This window comes from Pseudorca crassidens, chromosome 16 (assembly GCF_039906515.1).
Source record: "Pseudorca crassidens isolate mPseCra1 chromosome 16, mPseCra1.hap1, whole genome shotgun sequence".
In the NCBI taxonomy this organism is placed as follows: domain Eukaryota; kingdom Metazoa; phylum Chordata; class Mammalia; order Artiodactyla; family Delphinidae; genus Pseudorca; species Pseudorca crassidens.
In genome coordinates, this window is record NC_090311.1 from 70,106,777 (window position 1) to 70,131,084 (window position 24,308).

The 24,308-nt window shown below is 34.0% G+C and overlaps 1 protein-coding gene across 5 annotated transcripts in view; it reads left to right on the forward strand.

Annotated features, from left to right (window-relative positions):
• Window positions 1-24,308, forward strand: part of RTKN2 (rhotekin 2) — an 81,033-nt gene that overhangs the window by 17,964 nt on the left and 38,761 nt on the right. For 4 of the 5 annotated variants that reach the window (XR_010935984.1, XM_067710843.1, XM_067710846.1 and 1 more), the window contains 4 exons: window positions 4,967-5,025; window positions 14,804-14,857; window positions 16,110-16,227; window positions 18,577-18,771. Coding sequence is in view for 4 of the 5 variants with exons in the window: in XM_067710843.1 (XP_067566944.1) it covers window positions 4,967-5,025; window positions 14,804-14,857; window positions 16,110-16,227; window positions 18,577-18,771 (426 nt within the window). In the remaining variant the exon portion in view is untranslated. Of the gene's footprint in view, window positions 1-4,532; window positions 4,602-4,966; window positions 5,026-14,803; window positions 14,858-16,109; window positions 16,228-18,576; window positions 18,772-24,308 lie in introns of those variants that run through there. The other variant, XM_067710844.1, reaches the window with a different exon arrangement.

Below are 24,308 nucleotides of genomic sequence, written 5' to 3' on the forward strand. Positions count from 1 at the left end.
GAGGTGTTAGATTTCAGATTCATGGTTTCTCTCATATTTGCAATAGCTTACTTAGCTACACGTAATTTATTTTGGAGTATCGTGTTACCTTGTTTGTTATTCTATATTTTTTGGAAAGTTTTTGATGGGGTATTTTTATCAGCTGAAGCATTCTGATTGTTTCTACTTTCACTTTATAATAGCTTTCTATGGGTGTTTGGATCCTTTTTTGTTGTTGTTCCTAATGAAACAAAATGAAATACGTAGGATATAGCATTTTCCTGGGCCAAGTGATGACGGTGGGGAGGGGGTTGGGTAAAAAGGCTTACTTGGTTTCTTAGTTCAAGAGTGTTTTCTATTATTGGAACTATGAAAAGTAGTTTCTTTAATAAATGGTTCCTTTTGGGATGTTGGTTGGTTGGTTTTCTGATACTTTGATACTGGTTTGTTTCTTAGGGTTTTTAACTTAAGCTGCTTTCTCCTTCTTCTCCTCTTCCTCCTCCCCCTCCCTGTCCCTCTCCCCTCCTCCTCCTCCCTTTTTTTTTTCATGGCCCAGTCTTCAAAGGATACCTCCCCTATTGCATGTCTGTCTTCTCCACAAGACTAACAACTTCTGAACCAGAATTATTTTGGAGCCCCTACCAGTGCTGTGGTAGCACTGGTTTTATATCCATTCTCTTTTCTTATGATCTTCTAGAGGAGATCATAAGTTGATCTTATTTGCGTTTTGCAATACCAGACTCTTTACTTGTGTAAGGCCTCCAGGAACTGGTTTTGATGTTTTCAGTTGTCAGTTTCCTCTCTTACATGTAAATTGAAGTTTGTGATAGTCTCTTTTCTAGTTATGCTGTCGGTGTGGGCTGTAGATGATTTTGCTTTCCTTGTTGACGTGAAACCTTTTGTAGGATTTCCTGGAGAGATTCCAGTTTAGGTGGCTACCATTATTTTACACAAACTGGAAAGTCATACTCTGATCACTTTAACAAATGATTTAGTGCCTCTTCCACATAAGCTCCAAGTTAATACTGAAGCCAAAAATACAAACACTCACAAAGTAATCCTAGTATTTGTGTAGCATTTCTAAGAATGATTCAGAATACATTAAAAATATTGCATTCAGTAGCTGTGAGGTAAGTAGATACTTCCTGCATTTTACAGATGAGGTTGCTGAGGCTAAGAGATTAACAGCAACTCATTAACCAGTTATTGATGGATAAGAGTCACACCTAAGACTTTAGTCTAAATCTACTGCTTGCTCTACCAAAAAGACATATCCTATTTTACTTCATTTAGTATTCACTAAGTCTTTACTGAATGCCTTAGAATGTACTGAGCTGTATACCAGGCACTGGTGATTGAGCAGTGAACAGAATAGACAAAAAAATCCCTATTCTTGCAGAGCTTACATTTTAGCAATAATATTCTCCTCTGCCCCAACCCACTAGTCTATCTCTTGCCTTAACTTCTTAAAACTGTATTTGGCTTTGTGAAAATAATACTAGTCAAAGACATTTATAGTACCTAATTTTAGGTATCATTCACCATAATTCTGATTTTAATAATGCCACAAAAACTAGTTTCTCATACTCCAATTGCCTAGTTTAATTGCTTATATACTACAATATAAACAAAAATAAAAATGTGGGTTGCCAGTGAAAATTATGTACTCCTGGTATTTCTACAATAAAACATGGTATAGTTAAGACATTAATTATTTTTTTAAACTTTATATTGTTTGGTATCTGTTGAAAAGAGGTTGTTGTCTCAAGGTTTGAAGTAGAAAACTCATCTTCCCAGCTTAACATAGTTATGAAGGTATTAATTTTATACCACATAGTTTTAGGATGGTTTAAAAGTCCACATTAAGCATTTCTGTGTGTTTTAGTTTTCACTTATTTGCACAAGAGGTGAAGAATTTTATAACCTGCTTTGAAATAATAGAATAGTATTTAGAATTCTTCTAAATGCTTTGTTAATATAAAATTCTTTCATCATTGTGTTATTTCTCATTGTATCTTGTTAATTCTGGAAAAGAAATGCTATTTTAAATTACCATATGGAACAATATAAAATAGGATAATATGTATTTACTTGACCAATTTTAATACAGATTTTTGAGCAACAAAGTGGCTGATTGGCACCCTCTGTTGGTCATTTTATTTACCTACAGGCAGAAATATAAGTTAATAAAACAAAGTTAAAAGTTTGTCTTATATATTTTTATCTCTATCTTTTAAATTACAAGTCTTACCAAAATAATGCTCTAAACTGGGTTCATAAGAATAAGGTACAAAAAAAAAAGAATAAGGTACACTATTATTTAGCTGTGTTTTTGTTTGAATGATTTTGTGGTTATTTGCTTTTTCCTCAGACTGGCTCTCTAACTGTAGCATTTAGAATTGACATTAACATTGCAGATTTTAAAACAACTATTGATTTAACTGTAGCAAACTGTTAGCTACAGTAGCACATTATTAAACAGATAATGTTTAACAATTTATTGTCAATTTGGATTAATTAGAAAAACATCACATTTTAGCACCCTAAATAGCAGTTGAGTTATTTGAAATGAAAATAATTCAAGCTTCTGAAACATGAGTCTGGATTACTTTAGTTCATCTCTCAATTTTTTAAAGAAAGAATCATTCTGTAAGATTATATGGTTAATTGGATTTATATTATAATTTGATAATATTTGTATATAATAAGTTTGTTGACAGGTCCTGAAAATGCCTATGCAAGTAATTTTATACTTATAGGGGAGAAAGCTATACTCTGCCAGGTGGTTGAATAGTTTGGAGGGGAAAAATTTTTTTGGTAAATGTTCAGCAAGTTTGCTTTTGGTGATTCTAGTATTTTAGAATTTCACTTGTCTGCCAAAGCCTCAAGTTTAATCCAATTTAATAATGCCTAATGGATTTCAATTTTAACATAATTTATGACCTATTCCATAATACTCAAGTTACTCACTGTATTAGAGCTTCCTTGTATTTTTTCACTGAAATAAATATTTTAAGAATTTATATTATGCATTGCTCATATAGAACGTGTTTTTAGAAGTATTACAAATGCCAACCAACTGTATTTATATTGTATTTCTTGTACCAATTTGAGGAAATTGAGATTTGTGTTTGGTTTCTAGTGGGCCTTTCAGTATATTATTTTCACCACAACATAGTAGACTATTCAATTGAATTTTTCACTCTGATGAATTAATAAGCCAGCTAAAATTCTCCAACGTGACAAACTGAACTTGAGTATAAAATACCGAACTTGACTCTTTTTAAAATTTATGATTCAACAAAACATTATTTTGAAATAATGAGTACTTTTATTTTTCACTGAGTGAATTTCCTTTTAACTTAAATACCAGTGTGACCATAAGGTAATTAGATAGGATCCTGAAAATTTATGGCTGTAAGTCCACAACATTACTTTAGTTACACCTAGTGCTTGATTCTGTAAATACCGTATAAATGTCCCATATAAGCTTATCGACTTCAATACATCAGTAAATTCTTTTTGCTCCTTTGGAATATATTTCACCTGTAATACTTATGTGCTTAATCCACTAAGAGAGTAAAAAATGATGGGATGATGTATTTTGTTTTCAAATTTGGATGCATGATAATGAATATATATGCAATCTTTTTAACAAGGCTACTGAAATGTGTTAAGGTGTGTCACTCTCCTGAAACTTAGTTAGATACACTTCAAACTCCCACCCAAGCTTTCTCCAAAAGCCCTTTTAGAATCAAAGCAGTATTCAAATGAAAAGTTTCTATCTTACCACGTATTTGAAGTACCTAGTTAAATTAACTGGCAGTTAATTGGCTAACCAAATTAAATAGAGGCCAGAAAAAAGTGCAAAGAAGAATACTCCTGGATACATTGCTCTAGAAATGGAATGCTAATCTCTAAATGCAGGTTATTAGGAAATAGGATATTGGATAACTATTCAGAGATGGGATTGATTTGGTCTAATAGAAGATAACTATTTTGAAAAAAAATTTTTTTTAATATTTAAGTATTTATTTATTTGGTTGTGTCGGGTCTTAGTTGCAGCTCGTGGGCTCCTTAGTTGCAGCTCATGGGCTCCTTTGTTGTGGCTCACCAGCTTCTTAGTTGTGGTACGTGGGCTCCTTAGTTGTGGCATGCAAACTCTTAGTTGTGGCATGCACGTGGGATCCAGTTCCCATACCAGGGATCGAACCCAGGCCCCCTGCATTGGGAGCATGGAGTGTTAACCACTGCACCACCAGGGAAGTCCCTGAAAAAAATTTTTATGATAATAGTATAGTCTACAGTCAGAACTGGAAGTGTCTTATATCCCAAGAATTTCCTTTGAGACCTTTTCTATTGTCATGATAATGTTTTCCTCTCCACATTTTATTCTCTCTAGAGGGCTACTCCCTTCCTTTGCCAACTTAGTTCATTTATTGTTTCAGTGTATGCTTAGCTTTTTAGAACTTCAAGGAAATGAAATATGATATTACCACACATGAATATGTAGCAGAGAGTAATCTTTTAAATATTTGTTAGATTTTATAAGGATAAGATACTCTTGGGCAGCATGTTCATGGTTGGGAAGTTCATTAACTTTTTCAGGCAACTATAATCTGGTAAGCTAGAAATATAATTTATGAAATGGTGATGCAAGGTATTATACTTCCTAGGACCTGTACAAATATTGCACATCTTGTTTTTAAATGTAAGAGGTCACAAAAGCCTTTCATTATATAATCATCAGGGAATGTAAAGCTTGTATGAAAAAATCAAAGATAATGGCTCTATATATTTCTTTTAAAGCCAGCTACTGTTGACTAAACATCATAAAGTTTAAGTCAAATAGTTTATGTTAACTGGAAGTCATTATTATTCAAAGATGTGTTTATTTTTAATATTTAGGCATTTGTGAAAGTTCGTTAAAACAATTGCTTATTAGAGAAGATCCTTTTTTTCATTAGGGTTTTTTTTCTTTTGACAGTGATGTGAATTTTGAAAGTAAAGCACGAACAGCATGTAAGGGAAAGATTGCCATATCAGGTATGCTATATTGGATCATTTTTCTATTGCTGAATAAATTCTATAAAGTAACTTCCTAGAGTTAGTGGGGCTTTTTAATTCCCTATGTCCATTTTCTCTTTTCATTTTATTTTGCATACCTCTATCAGAATATTTGTTCTAAAACACTGTTTTCATCATTATGCTCTACATTTGTGTAGAATTTTACAATTTGAGAAAACTGTTTCATGTATATTACATATATTATGAAGTTTTCTCCTTACTGCAACACTGTGTAATAGGTAGGGTAGTTCCCTTTTTCTATAGACTCAGAGGTTAAATGACTTTGGTTGAGCTGGGCTGCAAACTCAAGTCTTTTGACTCCCCATTCCGTTTTTGCTCAGAAGTTTCAATACTGTGTTTAACGTTTGTCTACTCCAGAATTTCCATGAGGGTTGGAACCTTGTTTGCTTTGTTTATCACTATATACCCAGGAGCTAACACAGTGCTTGTACGTAGTTATCACTCAGTGAATATTGATTGGATGGATGACTACACTCCATTGCCCATAGGATAGAGACTAGACTTCCCCCTAGAGTTTTCTATTCCCAAATATTTTTCTAGTCATATCTTCCACTACTCCTATACATAAGCTGTCTGCTTTAGCGAGACATTTCTCTTCCTGTTCTGTCAACACACCCCATGTTCCTAATACCCAGTTAGCTCTTGAAATAACTATATTATCTTCAGGATCTATTTGCTCATCTATAAAGCCTTCCCTGTTCCCTGCTAGAAATGTTTTTCCCTTCTGTAATTCTTAATGCAGTTTGGAGACACTTTACCACTAGATGGCACTTATGCTGTGTTGTCTCAGTTTCTCCAAAGTGTTAAGGAAGCTAAAGACAATGGCTTGGAGTTGCCACAGATTGAAGTGAATAAATACATGGCTGACTCATGTGTATACTAGTTAGATAATGTACCTTTTATAAATATTATCTCATTGGTACGTTTTGGAAACAACAGACCTCCAGCGGTCCTTAAATAATAACTACTTTGTTTCATTGGCTAAAAGCCTCAGGGAGGCTGCTGCTGTATTTCAGGCCCTCTTATCCAAGGAACTGTTTGGTTGTTTTTTTTTTTTTTTTCCCAAGGAACTGTTTTTAAAAATGTCTTCATGTTAAAAATTCTCCTACAGGAAGGATATACCTGAATTTTACATATGAAATAATTGTCCTAAATCAGAGGAATTACCCTCAGCAAAAATTCTTCAGAAAAATATCTGAGCTATATATAAAAATCCATTGCTTGTTTTATAGTTATTTATGTTTTCATCTTTCCAATTATGAATGGAATAAAACATGTTTTATATCTTATTTATCCTTTTGATGCCAAGCATAGCACTTTTACATATTAGTTGTTCACTATGTTCAATACATTTTAATGTGAAAAAACAAAATATTATAGATCTTTAAAGGGGGTTTTCTAAAAATACTTAAACATAATCCTCCATTCCTTGCTTCTGGTGTAGTGCCACTCAGTACACAAATGAGAGGTGTTAAATTGCTGTTGAAGACTGAATGCCATGATAAAGTTAGCCTCTACTGTCATTTCATAATAGTTTATTGACTGCAGCAATCATGAAATTAGCATTAACTCTCCATTTAGAAGAGTGTTTAAATAAAAACATTTAAAGTAGAGAAAAAACTATTTTCTTGACCATGAATACTCAAGTATAGAAATTAAACTTATTTCTGCATGTGTTTCTTCTTTTTAAAAGATCATTTTAAATTAAATTAAGGAGTCAAAAGTCTCAGAAAATGGGATACATATGTAATTTGTTTACATCTTTGCGGAGGCTTAATTATATCTTGTCTGTATATTTGTGAAAGATAAAAACAAAGAACATTAAAAACTAATTCACCTTTATAAATTCATTTTCTTTTGACATGGGAATGAAAATGTGACTTTTGTTTTGATCAAAATGAATATTTGCAACAAAGTTTCATAATGTTTCTGAGATTACATTGATTTCCAGGAGATACCGGGAATTTCTATTTCTAGCTTCACCACTCACTGGCCAGATCTTTATAAAAGTAAAAAGAATAATTGAGGTTTATCCCGATTGTTTCTGCTCAACACCAAATAATTGCATACGGTAATTGTCTCAGCCTATTCACTAACTACTGATTCGATGACTAAAGCCAAATCAGTTCACAAAGTACCTCGGTTTTCACTTTTGAAAACGATAGACTTCTAGGACCTGATAGCATCAAGTTAGCGATCCTATTATGGCTCTTTCACTTTACCATTAAAGTGTCAATTAAGACATTAAAAAAAAGACAAAGGTAAGAGTACTGTAAATTAAAACTGAGTCAACCATTTGCAAGAAGCTGGAAGGAATTTCTCCTCTTCGAGACTGAATTTTAAAATGTAGCTAATGAGTTACACATCTTTTGCCATCTGAACAGTACGTGACCACCTGGGAAATAGATAAGAAATGTCCACCTTCTCCTCTTGAGGATCTGACATAGCTAGGCATGGGAAAGGGCAAGACTGACCAATAGGCCATGGTTGTACAGCAAAGTAAGTAAGGGTCCATGTTCCTTCCAAGATAGTGTAAATAGTTAATACCACCCTACTAGAAAAAGAATAGCTGTGAAAAAGAACAGTTGTGAACTGCAGTGAGTCAGCAATTCTGGTCAAGCAAGAAGCAGGCCCTTTGACAGGACACCAGCCAAGTCATAATTATAAAACAATAAAGGTGAGCCCATTAAAATCAAGAACAAAATAGCAATGTCTATTATATTAATATTACAACAGAGTTTTAGAAATTTTAGCTAAAATAGTAAGAATGAAAGATGAAACTACTGAAAATAAATAGATAAATTGAGTACTATTTGAAGATAATAGATTGCAGACCTAGAAAATATAAGGAAATTTACTGAAACATTGTTTGAATTAATAAAGAATTCAGTAAAAGTGGCTAGATTCAAGATATATACATAAAAAGTTGTAGCTGCTCTCAACACCAGCAAGAACGAGTTACAATAAAAGCAGCAAAAAACAAAAACATTAAATACCGCATGAATAACCTTAATAAAAATATGAGGGTAACTGTATTATGCTACTCTATGTAAATAGCATATTGTAAAGTTAACAGTTCCCAAGTTACTTTGGATACTAGAATTCTAATAAAACATTGGAGGGGGAATTTTGACACATTATTTCTAAGATTTACTTAAAGAAATTAGCAAGAGAGAATAAAATGTTTTTGGAAGGACATATTTCTGACAGACGGTAAAGTATATTATAATGTTTCAATGGTTATGATGGTATGGTATTGGTATCAGGATAGATAACGATTCAATTAGATCTATAAAGCATATAGCCAAGGAAAGAACACTTACTCAGAACGGCATATATGATAAAGATGGCATCATTCAATCAGTGAAGAAGAGAAGGCCTATTAAATATATAAATGGAGCTAGAACTGTTTTTATAAGAAGAATATTTATATGTTTACCTCACATACTCAAAAATCTTACAAATATTAAATAATTTTTTAAGATTCATTCATTCATTCATTTATTTGGGCTGCATTGGGTCTTCATTGCCACGTGGGCTTTCTTTAGTTGCGGCGAGGGGGGGTTATTTGTTGTTGCCGTGCATGGGCTTTTCATTGTGATGGCTTCTCTTGTTGTGGAGCACGGGCTCTAGGCTCACGGGCTTCAGTAGTTGTGGCACACAGGCTCAGTAGTTGTGGCTCACAGGCTCTAGAGCATGGGCTCAGTAGTTGTGGCTTGCAGGCTCTAGAGCACAGGCTCAGTAGTTGTGGCGCCTGGGCTTAGTTGCTCTGCGGCATGTGGGATCTTCCTAGACCAGGGCTCGAACCCGTGTCCCCTGCCTCGGCAGGCAGATTCTGAATCACTGCGCCACCAGGGAAGTCCCTAAATAATTAATTTTTAAAAGTACAAACCATAAATATATTTTTAAAAAGAACAAGAAAAATGGGCCATGGATACAAACATATTCACTGAACTGACCAGTAAGTTTATTAACATTTTTCTTAGTCAAGAAAATGCAAATGTCCAGTGGCTAAGACTCCATGTTCCCAATACCTGCCTTCGATCCCTTGTCAGGGAACTAGATCCCACATGCCACAACTAGAGATCCCACATGCAGCAATGAAGATCCCGCGTGCTGCAACTAAGATCCGGTGCAGCCAAATAAATAAATAAATATTTTTAAAAAGAAAAGAAAACGTAAACAATTAAATCCTGTCACTTGACTATTAAATTAGTAAATATATGTATATTTAATTGAAGTACAGTCAGTTTACAATGTTGTGTTACTTTCTGGCATACAGCAAAGTGATTCCGTTATACATATATGTGTGTGTATATATATATATTCTGTTTCATATTCTTCTCTATTATAGGTTATTACAAGATATGAACATAGTTCCCTGTGCTAAACAGTAGGACCTGTTGTTTATTTTATATATAGTAGTTTGTATCTGCTAATCCCAAACTCCTAATTTATCCCTCGCCCACCCCCTTTCCCCTTTGGTAACTGTAAATTTGTTCTCTGTGTCTGTGAGTCTATTTCTGTTTTGTAAATAAGTTCGTGTTGTATTTTAGATCCAAAATATAAATGATACCATATGGTGTTTGTCTTTCTCTTTTTGACTTGCCTCACAGTATGCTAATATCTAGGTCCATTCATATTGCTGCAAATGGCATTATTTCATTCTTTTTTATGGCTGAGTAGTATTCCATTGTATTTATGTACCACATCTTTTTTATTCATTCATCTCTCAATGGACATTTGAGTTGCTTCCATGTCTTGGCTGTTGTAAATAGTGCTGCTATGAACATTGGTGTGCATGTATTTTTTCAAATTATAGTTTTGTCCGGATATATGCCCGGGCTGGGATTGCTGGATCACATGGCAACTCTATTTTTAGTTTTTTGAGGAACTTCCATACTGTTTTCCATAGTGGCTGCACCAATTTACATTCCCACGAACAGTGTAGGAGGGTTCCCTTTTTTCCATACCCGCTCCAGCATTTGTTACTTGTAGACTTTTTCATGATGGCCATCCTGACCAGCATGAGATGGTACCTCACTGGTCAGGTAATTTTTGTAGTTTTGATTTGCATTTCTCTAAAAAATAGTGATGTTGAGCATCTTTATGTGCCTGTTGGCCATCTGTAGGTCTTCTTTGGAGAAATGTCTATTTAGGATTTCTGCCCATTTTTTGATTGACTTGTTTGTTTTTTTTATTACTGAGTTGTATGAGTTGTTTATGTGTTTTGGAAATTAAGGCCTCATGGATCGCATCATTTACAAATATCAATACTTTCTCCCAGTCCGTAGATTGTCTTTTCGCTTCGTTTATGATTTCCTTTGCTGTGCAAAAGCTTTTAAGTTTGATTAGGTCCCATTTGTTTGTTTTTGCTTTTATTTCTATTGCCTTGGGAGACTGACCTAAGAAAACATTGGTATGATTTATGTCAGAGAATGTTTTGCTTATGGTCTCTTCTAGGAGTTTTATGGTATCCTGTTTTATATTTAAGTCTTTAAGCCATTTTGAGTTTTTGTGTATGGTGTTGAGGGAGTGTTCTAACTTCATTGATTTACATGTAGCTGTCCAGCTTTCCCAACATCACTTGCCAAAGAGATTGTCTTTTTTCCATTGTATATTCTTGCCTCCTTTGTTGAAAATTAATTGACTATTGGTGTGTGGGTTTATTTCTGGGCTCTCTTTTCTGTTCTGTTGATCCATATGTCTGTTTTTGTGCCAGTCCATGCTGTTTTGATTACTGTAGCTTTGAGGTATTGTCTGAAGTCTGGGAGAATTATGCCTCTAGCTTTGTTCTTTTTCCTCAGGATTGCTTTGACAATTCTGGGTCTTTTATTGTTCTGTATAAATTTTACGATTATTCAAGTTTGGTATAAAGTGACAGGGGTTAATGTGACAGGGATTGCATTAATTCTGTAGATTGCTTTGGGTAGTATGGCTATTTTAACAATATTAATTATTCCAATCCAAGAGCATGGTATATCTTTCCATTTCTTTAAATCATCTTTAATTTCCCTTATCAGTGTTTTTATAGTTCTCAGCATATGTCACCTCCTTGGTCAGGTTTATTCCTAAATATTTTATTTTTTTGATGTGATTTTAAAAGTGATTTTTTTTTTTTAACTTTCCCTTTCTGGTATTTCATTGTTATCGTAAATAAATGCAACAGATTTCTGTATGTTAATCTTGTATCCTGCTACCTTGCTGAATTTGTTTATCAGTTCTAATAGTTTTTGTATGGAGTCTTTAGGGTTCTTTCTATGTACTATCATGTCATCTGCATATAATGACAATGTAACCTATTGCCTTCCAATTTGGATATATTTTATTTATTTTTTTCTTGTCTGATTGCTGTGGCTAGACTTCCAATGCTATGTTGAATAGAAGTGGTGAAGGAATTCCCTGGTGGTCCAGTGGTTAAGACTTTGTGCTTTCACTGCTGTGGGCCCGGGTTCAGTCCCTGGTTGGGGAACTAAGATCCCACAAACTATGAGGTGCGACCAAAAAAAAAAAAAAAAGTGGTTAGATTGGGCATCCTTGTCTTGTTCCAGAATTTAGTGAGAAGGCTTTCAACTTCTCACCATTGAGTATTATGTCAGCTGTAGGTTTGCCATAAATAGCTTTTATTATGTTGAGATATGTTTCCTCTATACTCACTTTGGTAAGAGTTTTTATCATGAATGGATGTTGAATTTTATCAAGTGCTGTTTTTGCATCTATCGAGATAATCATGTGGTTTTTGTCCTTTCTTTTGTTGATGTGGTGTATCACATTGATTGATTTGCATATGTTGAACCATCCTTGTGACCCTGGGATAAATCCAACTTGATCGTGGCGTATGGTCTTTTTTATGTGTTGTTGGATTTGGTTTGCTAATATTTTGTTGAGAATTTCTGCATCTGTATTCATCAAAGATATTGGCCTATAATTTTCTTTTTTGATAGTGCTTTTGCCTGATTTTGGTATCAGGGTGATGGTGGCTTCATAGAATGACTTTGGGAGTGTTCCCTCCTCTTCAGTGTTTTGGTATAGTTTGAGAAGGATTGGTCTGAGTTCTTTGTATGTTTGGTAGAATTCCACAGTGAAGTCATCCAGTCCTGGACTTTGTTTTGCAGGGAGTTTTTGTTTTTTGTCTGTTTGTTTAATTAATTATTTTTTTGTTAAATTTTTGGCTGTGTTGGGTCTTCGTTGCGGTGCGCGGGCTTCTCATTGTGGTGGCTTCTCTTGTCACAGAACACGGGCTCTAGGTGTGTGGGCTTCAGTAGTTGTGGCACGTGGGCTCAGTAGTTGTGGCTTGTGGGCTCTAGAGCACAGGTTCAGTAGTTGTGGTGCATGGGCTTAGTTGCTCCACAGCATGTTGGATCTTCCCAGACCAGGGCTTGAACCCATGTCCCCTGCGTTGGCAGGCGGATTCTCAACCACTGCACCACGAGGGAAGCCCCTGGAGTTTTTGGTTTTGGTTTTTTTGGAGATTCTATTTCACTTCTAGTGATTGGTCTGTTCAAATTATCCATTTCTTCTTGATTCTTGATTCAATTTTGGTGGGCTCTGTGTTTTTAGAAACTTGTCCATTTCTTCTAGGTTGTTCAGTTTGTTGGCATATAATTGTTCATAGTGTTCTCTTATGGTTTTTTGTATTTCTGAAATATCCATTCTTTCTTCTCCTCTTTCATTTCTTATTTTGTTTATTTGGGTCCTCTCTCTTCTTGGTGAGCCTGACTAGAGGTTTGTCCATTTTGTTTACCCTTTCAAAAAAACAGCTCTTGTTTTTATTGTTTTTTTCCTATAGTTTTTAAATCTCTATTTTATTTATTTCCTCTTTGATCTTTATTGTTTTCTTCCTTCTGCTGAACTTTAGGTTTAGTTTGTTCTTTTTTTTTCTAATTCTTTCAGGTGGTAGGTTAGGTTATTTATTTGAGATTTTTCTTGTTTTTTGAGGAAGGCCTGTGTTGCTATGAACTTCCATCTCAGGACTGCCTTTGCTGCATGCCACAGATTTTGAATGGTTGTGTTTTTACAGTCATTTAAACTTAATTGATATTTTCAGGACATTATATCCAAAAAAATCCAGAATATACATTCTTTGCAAGTGCACATGGAACACTCTTTAGGATAGACCCACATACTAGGACACAAAACAAGCCTCAGCAAATTTAAGAGGATAGAAAGTTTTTCAAGCATCTTTTCCATGTACAACAGTATGAAACTGAAAATAAACCACACAAAGAGAAACAAGAAAAAACAATTACATGGAGACTAAACAACATGGTACTAAAAACCCAGTGGGTCAGTGATGAAATTGAAGAGGGAATTAAAAAATACTTTGAGACAAATGACAATGAAAACACAACCATAAATTAGTAAATATATTTTAAAAATTATTGTTGGATGAAATGTATGTAAAGTGTTTAGCCAAACTTTCTACCTGGTTGGGCAGAATAGGGATGGAGTAATACAAAGATGTTCTAGAAAGGAAATTGGAAATAGGCACTAAGAACCTTAGAATGCTAAACAAATAAAAATGTAGACAAAAGATCATGGGATCTAAAAGTGAAGCACATCATAAAGGTGGCCAAATAGCTTATGTTCAGAAAGATTTATAATTATTTGAAAGTGGCATAATTAATAGGTATGAAAAATATGCAAATAAACTTCCTAAGTGTAATAAGGAAATGTCTTAAACAGAAAATTTCCAGAAAGGTTCGATATCGTTTTTGTACTGAGTACAAAATTAAAAATTAAAACTAACTTCACTTTATCATTGAGATTTCTACTGTGCTGTGTTATGCTGTAATCACACATCTTAATCTATTTGGTAATACCTTAATTCTCTAACTTTGAAACTATGCAGATAGCATAAGAATGTCAGAGGAAAATTGTTACTACATAATGTTAACCTAGTATTAAAAGTAAAGGGAAGAATGGAGAAAACTAGGAAGGCAAAATTTTGACTGTGTCAAAGCTCTAGATTAATTTCCGGAATAAAGATTGTTAACACAGTCACTTTGGAGTTTGAAGAACATGTGAATGAGAGAAATATGTTTAGCTCACTTTTAGAACGTACGCCCTTTTCTTGGCCTGAAAGAAGTAATACATTCCTCTTTTTAGTTTTCTTAAGGAAAATGCTACAGTTTGTAACATGAATATACAAAGATCTGCAAATTCTTTTGTAGACAAGTTAAATCTTCTTAATGGAGAGACCTTGGATTTGTTTGTTAAGAGCTGGGTCTCTCCCAGAAACCAATGATCTTAGACAAGTCAATCTTAGACAACTTAATTTTCTTCATCTTTAAAGTTTGCATAGTGGACAAAAGTTCTAAAGTCATTTCTACCTCTACTATTCTATGATTTTGAAATATATTTAACTACATTTGCTGCTACTGCTTACCCAAAATAGAAATTGAACACTAGGTTACCCAAATTTCACCTATTTCAAAAACATAAATCATGAAAAGAAGATTTTATGGCATAAGCTTATTACAGACCTTTCTTAATCAATTAATTTCTTGCGTAGTAGTTGGTGGGTTTTTTTAGTAAAATAAATATAACAGATTTTATATTCCTAGTCTAAGCTGTTTTTAAGAGAAAACATTATTGTGTTTGAATATTTAAATAATAAATAAATATTGGCTTTAATGGTCAGAATCCATTGTGGAATTCAGAGGTTTATTTCACTCTTAAGAAATGAAATTTACCAAAATTATTACTTGTCATTTCTTTTCCCCTTCCTCTATAGATATTCGTATACCACTAATGTGGAAAGACTCTGATCACTTCAGCAGTAAAGAACGTATGTATGATTTTAATTGTAATTGAAATATCTTCTGTAATATGTAGTAAATTTGAGATTATTAGGAGAAAAAACTGCTTCTCCAGTGAAATAAATGGATGTCATTTGACAGAATAAGCAGAATCTTGTTGATAGGAACCTGTGCAAGGATGGTGAGTAACAGGTAATAGAGAAGGGAATTGTGCAATGGAAGGAAATGTTTGAGTCATGGTAAAGGCAACATTATTTGACCAAGATCTTGGAGATCTTTCTGCCTTGTTTTCTTACTTCAGATTATTTAACAGGATGTAAGAGGAAAAGATTTTTAGCTTGATCTGATTGTTTTCCCCTTCAGCATTTTATGGCTTCATATAGTCTTAACAAATCCATGCATTGTGGGTCATGGAAATTAACCTCAAATGATTTTTAGCTGTTAGAGGCAAAGCAGAAAAGATATGATAATCCTTTATCTTTCTTGTCTATTGTGATAGCTTTGTTCCTCATACTTTAAAATCTGAATCACATTGAGCACAATTAGTTTTATATGAAAAATCCAAAATCAGATTAGTACATTTGTTATTCAATTAGGAAATATAAATTACTTTACAAAGGAATACATGCAGGTATTAAGTACATCTTCCTGATTGCAGTAGAGAGTTAAGTTTTTCTGAAGAGGTACATTTTCTCAGTAATGAGGTTTCAGTCCTTTAATCACCTAATACTTCTTAAAAACATCATCAAATTAGAAGGCCCAGCAGCTATGGTTTTTGTGTTCACATGTCTACTTTTTATTGTTTTTGTGGTTTCCTCCCTTTCAGTTTGGTGGAAAATGTTTTGCTGTTAATGTGCTTGCTCCTAACCTCTCATAATAGAAAACTTATTTTTCTTAAAATATACTTGGAAACCAAATGACAGGGGTAATAGTATGTACATAAAATAATAAATTTGCTATTAATTAAAGCTTAAAGAGTTTTCTAGGAATAAAATTTGTGAGTTTGGTGGGTACTTTTAGGCTGCTGAGAGGCCTCTATTTTTAACTTTATTTTTTGATACTCCCTACTTTAATTGTTGTGCCTTAGTTGGGCAAGCTATTAATATATATTGGCAAAACAGTCTCTATAAAAAGTTAAAGGATTACAGTGTACAATGTATGAAAATAAGAATCTATTAGCAAATATTTAGACTAATTATTTTCATTTTCAAGCAGATTTTAACATAATATAGGCATGATTCATCACATGAATCATTGTGTTATGTTGTTTTTCTTCTCTAGGATCACAGCGCTATGCCATTTTTTGTTTATTCAAAATGGGAGCTGAAGTTTTTGATACTGACATGGTGATTGTGGATAAAACAATCACAGATATATGTTTTGAAAATGTGACCATATTGTAAGTATTTTTTAATCTTCATTGAATGAAAAGAATCTAAAATTCTACCTTTTTCAAAGGAAGGCAAATTTATTGGATTATTTCTGAAGCATTAAAATCTTTAAATTGATTTTGAACATTGCATTGTTCAAAATAAGCCCATCTCTGCATTTGAGATTTTTCCAGTGTAAAATAAAGTGGAAATCATGTAATATTAGTAGTAACACTATGAATACAATGGAATCTCATTATAACATTATTTTATGTAGAGTGAATTTGGGCATAAAAGAGGTTCTTACATCTCATATAGGAGATTTGGTTACAGAAATACCAAAATAGTATAACAACTTTATGAGATAGTTCTGAAATATGTACCATAGGCAAAGTACTTTGGTAAAATTTTGAGATATTTTTTTTCTTATGGTGCACTTCCATGTTTTCACTCCAAAACAATAAAAAGTTGGGTGATCCTCAGGGCTGTTTTTATTGCCCCTGCTCTTTTACAGGCTCATTTTATTGTGGTCATAATATAGAATCAGAAAGAACTCCTCAGGTAGCCATAGAAATCATTTTTAACTAACATAAGTTTTTCCTGGCCTTTTTTTCTATTGGCCTAAATCAGTATGTGATTTTTATTTCTTACAGGGTTTCAAAGACAGTATCTTTGCATCCAAATATTAATAACTACTTAACTATTAAAATCAATATACATGTTTTTTCCATCTTTAGCTATGGAGCTATATACAGTTGAGATTGAAAGTACTAGTTTTGCCACTCATGTAGCATTAAAAAAATGATTGCAAACCATGTTTTGTGGCTTTGGTTCAGTGTCCCGTAAGGAATTGTACAGCACAGAAAAATATAATACATTTTTCTGAGTTATCAGCAGTAGTGCAGGCCATCTTATAAGCTCTGTTGAACTAAAGAAATTTACTTAGGATGCCCCAAATATTGCCAAATGTTTACATAACTGAGACTTAAAAATAAATATTTATTATTTACCTAAATATACTTATTTCCATTATCAACTATTACTAGTGCATCTTTTCCTGCCAAAATCATCCTGTTAATGGACTCTTTTCTTCACATCACTTTGCTATTGTTTGTTTTTACCACAAAGACAAAAATCATAATTTTTTTCACAGAAAGAACAATGCAAGTTACTTGGGAAGACAACTCATGATTTATAATTTTTTTTTAATTCTGTAAATATTTTAAATTGTTCTAAAAATAACTGCTCACAGATGTTCTAAATGTTATTTTAAAATGTGCTTTTTGTTATGATTGTTTTAATAAGTATTCAATATTTATGAATCTCTGGTTTTTCTCTAAATATTGACATTTGTTAGTCATTACCAGGAATACTGTATGTTTCAGAGTTGCCAAATAATAAACTATGAAAATATTTGGAAGTTATTCCTTGGATTTATTCAAACTATAGTTTGGCTATTTAAATCTTAAAAAGTCTATGCTGTGTTTTTAAAATCTCTGAGGCTGATGGATTGTCCTCTACAGACAACATCTACTGCTGATGGACCTCCTTTGCGATTTGAAGTATATTTTACTGTTACTAACATCACCACAATCGTTTATAGTAAAGATAGTTCACTGTGTCTGAGAAAGAGCAAAGCCAATCTTGGCATTGCAGATTTTCTGCATATTGGTTTAATAAATACATACTGAATATCTTTTATGCTAGATTAAGAATACAAAGATTACCAAGACATCACTCCCCCTCAAGGAGTTCATGCCTTGAAATATATCTCTTTATATTCATTTTTTTGTTTGTTTTCTCCTGTACAACTAAATAGTGAAATGTTATTTCAGAGTTATTAGGTACAAAGGTGGAGCGGGGAGGAGGGGCGCGGTGTTGAGTGGACTGTATGACTCTTTATGAAAAAGGCGTGAAAACTAAAGGTTTCAGCAGAAGAAAGCTTTTGTTTCTTTTAATTTTCTTTGTGTTCTTTGTTTTCAAATCTTTTTCCTTTGGAGGAATCGTGATTTCAGGAAATCATACATATAATGTAAATACCTTAAAAACAGCTATATTATAGGAATGAAAAGGAGAAATAGCATTGGCAACGAAATGACCAGGGCATTTTATTCTTTTCCTTTAAATAATTTGCCTGTAAATATTGGTTAAATTGAGTTAAGATTGCCCTACTTTAGAAGCTGGTAGCTCTCGAAGTTGTAGTGACTCTCTCAGGTCATTTAGATACTAAATAAACACTGAGATATTCTATCTCATTAACATATGTTAACATAAACCTGTTCCAAATGCTGCTTTTAAATGTTATGAAAACATCACAGGATGTTATTTTATTTTCTACTGAGTTAAATTTCTAACATTATGATTGTCCTTGTTTTTAGTAATGAAGCAGGGCCAGACTTTCAGATAAAGGTGGAAGTATATAGTTGCTGTACAGAAGACTCTTCTATAACCAACACACCAAAAAAATTAGCTAAGAAACTGAAGACATCTATAAGCAAAGCTACAGGGAAGAAAATAAGTTCAGTGCTTCAAGAAGATCATGAAATGTGCTCGTCCTTCAGTTCTGCTATTTAGTAAGTTTTCTAATACAATATTTACAGCGATACAGTATAATTATGTATTTGTGACATTTTAAAGTATTGTATATGGAGAATATCTTTACATTTTAAATGGGAAAAAACATCCTGAGGCAGGAATATAACTTGGTTGTCTGACATTTACCCAGCTGAGTTATCCTTAATACCTTCCTTTGAAAGTAGAAAGTTGGAGCTTCCCTGGTGGCACAGTGGTTAAGAATCTGCCTGCCAATGCAGGAGACACGGGTTCGAGCTCTGGTCCCGGGAAGATCCCACATGCCGCGGAGCAACTAAGCCCGTGTGCCATAACTACTGAGCCTGCGCTTTAGAGCCCACAAGCCAAAACTTCTGAAGCCCGCGCACCTAGAACCTGTGCTCTGAAGCAAGAGAAGCCACCGCAATGAGAAGCCCGCGCACCGCAACAAAGAGTAGCCCCTGCTCGCCGCAACTAGAGAAAGCCCGCGTGCAGCAACGAAGACCCAACGCAGCCAAAAATAAATTAATTAATTAATTAAAAAAAGAAAGTAGAAAGTTGGGTGACAGTGTGCTTTCAGTGATTTTGAATTCCAGTATCTAGCAGAAAGATGAATTATTTTTCTTGAAAAGGGACTATCTACATGTTAAGTTGTTTGCTACATATCAGTCTACTAATTGGATTTCTGCATATGTCATGCATTAGTCTTAAAGATTTTAAAAAATATTTTATTTCTTTATAACAAAACCACATTACCATTATCACATCTAACAAAATAAAAAATAAGTTCTGAATATCATCTGATGTCCAGTCTGTGTTCAAATTGCCCCAATTCTGAGGAAGTTCTCTTCTGATCTATGCAAGTCAAGATGCAAACAAGGTCTACAACATTGCATTTAGGTGAGTCTTTTAATCTTTAACAATTTCCCATCTACTTTTTTCCTTGCCATTATTTATTGAAGAAGCCAGATCTTATAGATTTCCCATATTTTGAATTTATCTGATTCCATCTTTGTGGTCTTTTTAAACATCTTTTTCTATCCCCTGTGTTTCCTACAACTTGTAGTCAGATCTAGAGGACTGATTAGTTTCAGGTTCTCTTTTAGGACAATGTACTTTCTACTGTATCCCATTTGGAGGTCTTGTCTCACTTTTACTCACGTTAAACCTGACCAGTGGGTTCAGGTGTTGTCAGCCTGATCCATCCATTATAAAGTTCCCTATCAATCTTTTATCTAATGGTGTTAGCAGCTATTGCAGGTCATTCATTATTTCATTAGGGGTTATAATTTGGTGACTTTCTAAATTTGTCCTTTATTTATTTATATTTTATCTTGATTCTTTTCTCTCTTTTTTAAAAAAATTATTTATTTATTATTGGCTGCGCTGGGTCTTTGTTGCTGCATGCGGGCTTTCTCTAGTTGCAGAGAGCAGGGGCTACTCTTCGTTGCGGTGCACAGGCTTCTCATTGTGGTGGCTTCTCTTGTTGCAGAGCACGGGTTCTAGGTGCGCGCACGCGCTTCAGTAGTTGTGGCTTGTGGGCTCTAGAGCACAGACTCAGTAGTTGTGGCGCATGGGCTTAGTTGCTCCATGGCATGTGGGATCTTCCCGGACCAGGGCTCTAACCCATGTCTCCTGCATTGGCAGGCGGATTCTTAACCACTGCGCCACCAGGGAAGTTCTGCATTTATTTTTAAACCTAGAATTCTCTCAAAGAAGAACTTTCTTTTGTTAACTCTCTGGATATAAATGCAAAAAAATTGGTAGAGGAGAAGGAGGAAAAAAATACTCGGTTCCTTCATTTTAGAATAATAAGTTGATGTTCTACCATGGAGGTGATCAATGTTTTGTTTTATTTGAACTCTTGTATTTTTATATATTTGTGTTTCAGTCTATTACAGTTATTCTCTTTGAAGCCAATTTGTCCCATCTTTGATCAGTGGGGAACCTTTAAGCTGACTCTGCGTCCTTTTGACACAACCTAATCTCTGATTAGCTTCTTTGCTCTCTGGCCAGGGAACATGTTCCATGTTCATCTTCTGTTTTTCTGCCCACAGTTGGAATCACCATCTCTTAAGAAGCCCTGGTTTCTTTCAGATACTTTCTTTAAACATTGTGTTTGCTTCTTTACAAGTATTTTTATCTTTTATGTTTCTTGGGAAAACTGTTGTACAGGCTGCATTCCTAGAATTTCTTTGCATGTCTTGGTAGGATTGGCTCTTCAGCATGTAAGTAATTTTACTGTAATTACAAAAAGCAAAATATTTTAGGTGTAGATCCTGGAAATATCAATCATCAAAATGTAACTAAATAACTCTTTTCATATCAGATATATTACATGTGAAAGTGACTTGGGACCCTAGCATTGTGGCTTTCAGTTTATTTTGATTGAGAGCCACAGTAAGAAATACATTTTACATTATTACTGCATGCACAGTAACATAAGCAGACAGATTTCGTGAAGCAATACTTAGCCCTTGCTATTTATAGTATAGTCACTTGACTTTTTTTATTCTAGTTATTTTCAGTTTCTTTTAATTCAGTTTATGAATCATTAAATTGATTTCATGATTGTTGAATGGGTCCCATCCACTGAAAAAAAGAAGGCATAGAAGATGTAAATCTTTGCTAATATAAATGTCATTAAAAAGGAGGGAGGGATACCCTTTCATTTTCTTCCTTTAGAATTAAGGCCGTCTTAAAACTTTTGTAGATTAAGGTGATAATCAAGTATTTGCTGGAAAATGCTTTAATTCAACTATAAGGTAATGGAACTCTGTCTTTTTGATGATTGAATGAACAATTGTATTTCTAGTTTGAAGCATAGATTTTAGAACTGAAAGAGATAATCACCAAGTTAGTAGTTTTAAAACGTTTTTAAGCAGCAAAATTCTTTATTTAAAAAAAAAAAAAACAGGACCAACATAGGCAGAACACTCTGACATAAATCACAGCAAGATCCTTTTTGACCCACCTCCTAGAGAAATGGAAACAAAAACAACAATAAACAAATGGGACCTAATGAAACTTCAAAGCTTTTGCACAGCAAAGGAAAACATAAACAAGATGAAAAGATAACCCTCAGAATGGGAGAAAATATTTGCAAATGAAGCAACTGACAAAGGATTAATCTCCAGAATTTACAAGCAGCTCATGCAGCTCAATATCAAAAAACAAACAACCCAATCCAAAAATGGGCAGAAGACCTAAATAGACATTTCTCCAAAGAAGATATACAGACTGCCAACAAACACATGAAAGGATGCTCAACATCACTAATCATTAGAGAAATACAAGTCAAAACTACAATGAGGTATCACTTCACACTGATCATCGAAATATCTGCAAACAATAAATGCTGGAGAGGGTGTGGAGAAGAGGGAACCCTCTTGCACTGTTGGTGGGAATGTAAATTGATAACAGCCACTATGGAGAACAGTATGGAGGTTCCTTAAAAAACTAAAAATAGAACTACCATACGACCCAGCAATCCCACTATTGGGCATATACCCTAAGAAGGAGTCATGTACCACAATGTTCATTGCAGCTCTATTTACAATAGCCAGTACGTGGAAGCAACCTAAGTGTCCATCGACAGGTGAATGGATGAAGAAGATGTGGGACATATATACAAGGGAATATTGCTCAGCCATAAAAAGAAATGAAATTGAGTTATTTGTAGTGAGGTGGATGGACCTACAGTCTGTCATACAGAGTGAAGTAAGTCAGAAAGAGAAAAACAAATACCGTATGCTAACACATATATATGGAATCTAAAAAAAAAAAAAAAAATGGTTCTGAAGAACCTAGGGGCAGAACAGGAATAAAGATGCAGATGTAGAGAATGGACTTGAGGACACGGGGAGGGGGAAGGGTAAGCTGGGACGAAGTGAGAGAGTGGCATCGACATTTATACACTACCAAATGTAAAATAGCTAGTGGAAAGCAGCCACATAGCACAGGGAGATCAGCTCGGTGCTTTGTGACCACCTAGAGGGGTGGGATAGGGAGGGTGGGAGGGAGACACAAGAGGGAGGTGATATGGGGATATATGTATATGTATAGCTGATTCACTTTGTTATAAAGCAGAAACTAACACACCATTGTAAAGCAATTATATACCAATAAAGATGTTAAAAAAAAAAAAAAAACAGGACCAGTAGTGTCCTGAACAAGTTACATTATTTCCTGGGCCTCAGTTTTCTCATGAAAGGTAAGGATGCTTAGACATAATCATCTATTTTTAGAAGGCTCCTTAGAGACATTTTAGGGTTTCATATACCTTTCAAGCATGTAAAAACAATGACTGGGCTTCTCAAACAGTTTAAAATTTCATTGTTTGGCAGGGAATACTTGATTTTTCTATCCTGTCATTTATTATTTGTGTGACCCAAGACGGATTAATTTACTCTGGGTTTTTATTTTTCCCTCTGTAAAATGGGAATAATAAAAATGTAATAATATCGAACGCCATTGGATTATTATGAGACTCAAAAAGGTAATTCATGAGCTTGGTATGTAGTAAGCATTTAATAAATGTAGCTGTTACTATTATTGTTACTATTTTTACTGTTCTGAGACCAGTGCTTTTTCTGAAATTTTTTTTCAAATTCATGCTGAAGCACTTCAGTTTAGAAACCTTCATAGGATTATAAAATGTAGACAGATATTTTAAAATTGAAAAACCAATGTTTATCATTTCATAGAAGATAGTCTAAGTGATGTTGGAACTTGTGTTTAACCTATACTCCTCTTCAAAGCCTAGAGGTGTATTTGAGAGTAACATTATTGCTATTAAGCTCTTTGTAATAGGGACTGCCATATTTGTCTTGAAGTGTTCATTCTCCTCTTCAGATTTGTCATTCTATTTGGTTTATTTCGTGAATCCAAACACCAATTTTCCTTATCAACATTTCCCATGAAACTTGCATGCCATTTGCTTATTTATACCATTAAAGCTGATCAAAAGATAGGGTAAAGCCTTTTATAACATTTCACCAAATTATATTCTTCTAATACCAGCATTCTTTTGAGCTTCTGGTGTGAATGCCAAGTATACTAGGTTAAACTCATAGCCCAGAACTACTCTTACCTGATACTTCCTTAAGTGACCACTTCAGCACCCTGATAGGAGTTTGAGAATAGCATTAGTAATCAGAATGCATAAGAGGATCAATTTTTATTTCTTTAATAGTGATCTAGTTCAATGAGAAGATTCCTAATATAGCTTTTAATTTTTAACCAAAATGGGCAAACTATATCTTCTCTAATTATATGGCATGTGCCCAAATATAGCTGTTCTTCCTAACAAAAGAGTGCATTTTTTTCAGACTACCGTTTAAGGTAGTCATTTATTTTTTCATAACATTTTTGGAAACCCCGCTCCATCAAATGTTACAACAATTGGCCTATTTGCTTTTTTAAAAAAATGTAGCTGATTAAACTTTTGGGAACTCAATATTAGGGTTGGCTAAAAAGAATGAGAGTAATGTTTTAGTAAGAAAACGTTATCCTGACAAGAATGTTTTAAAACTGAGATCATTGTTGATTTTGGAAGCAT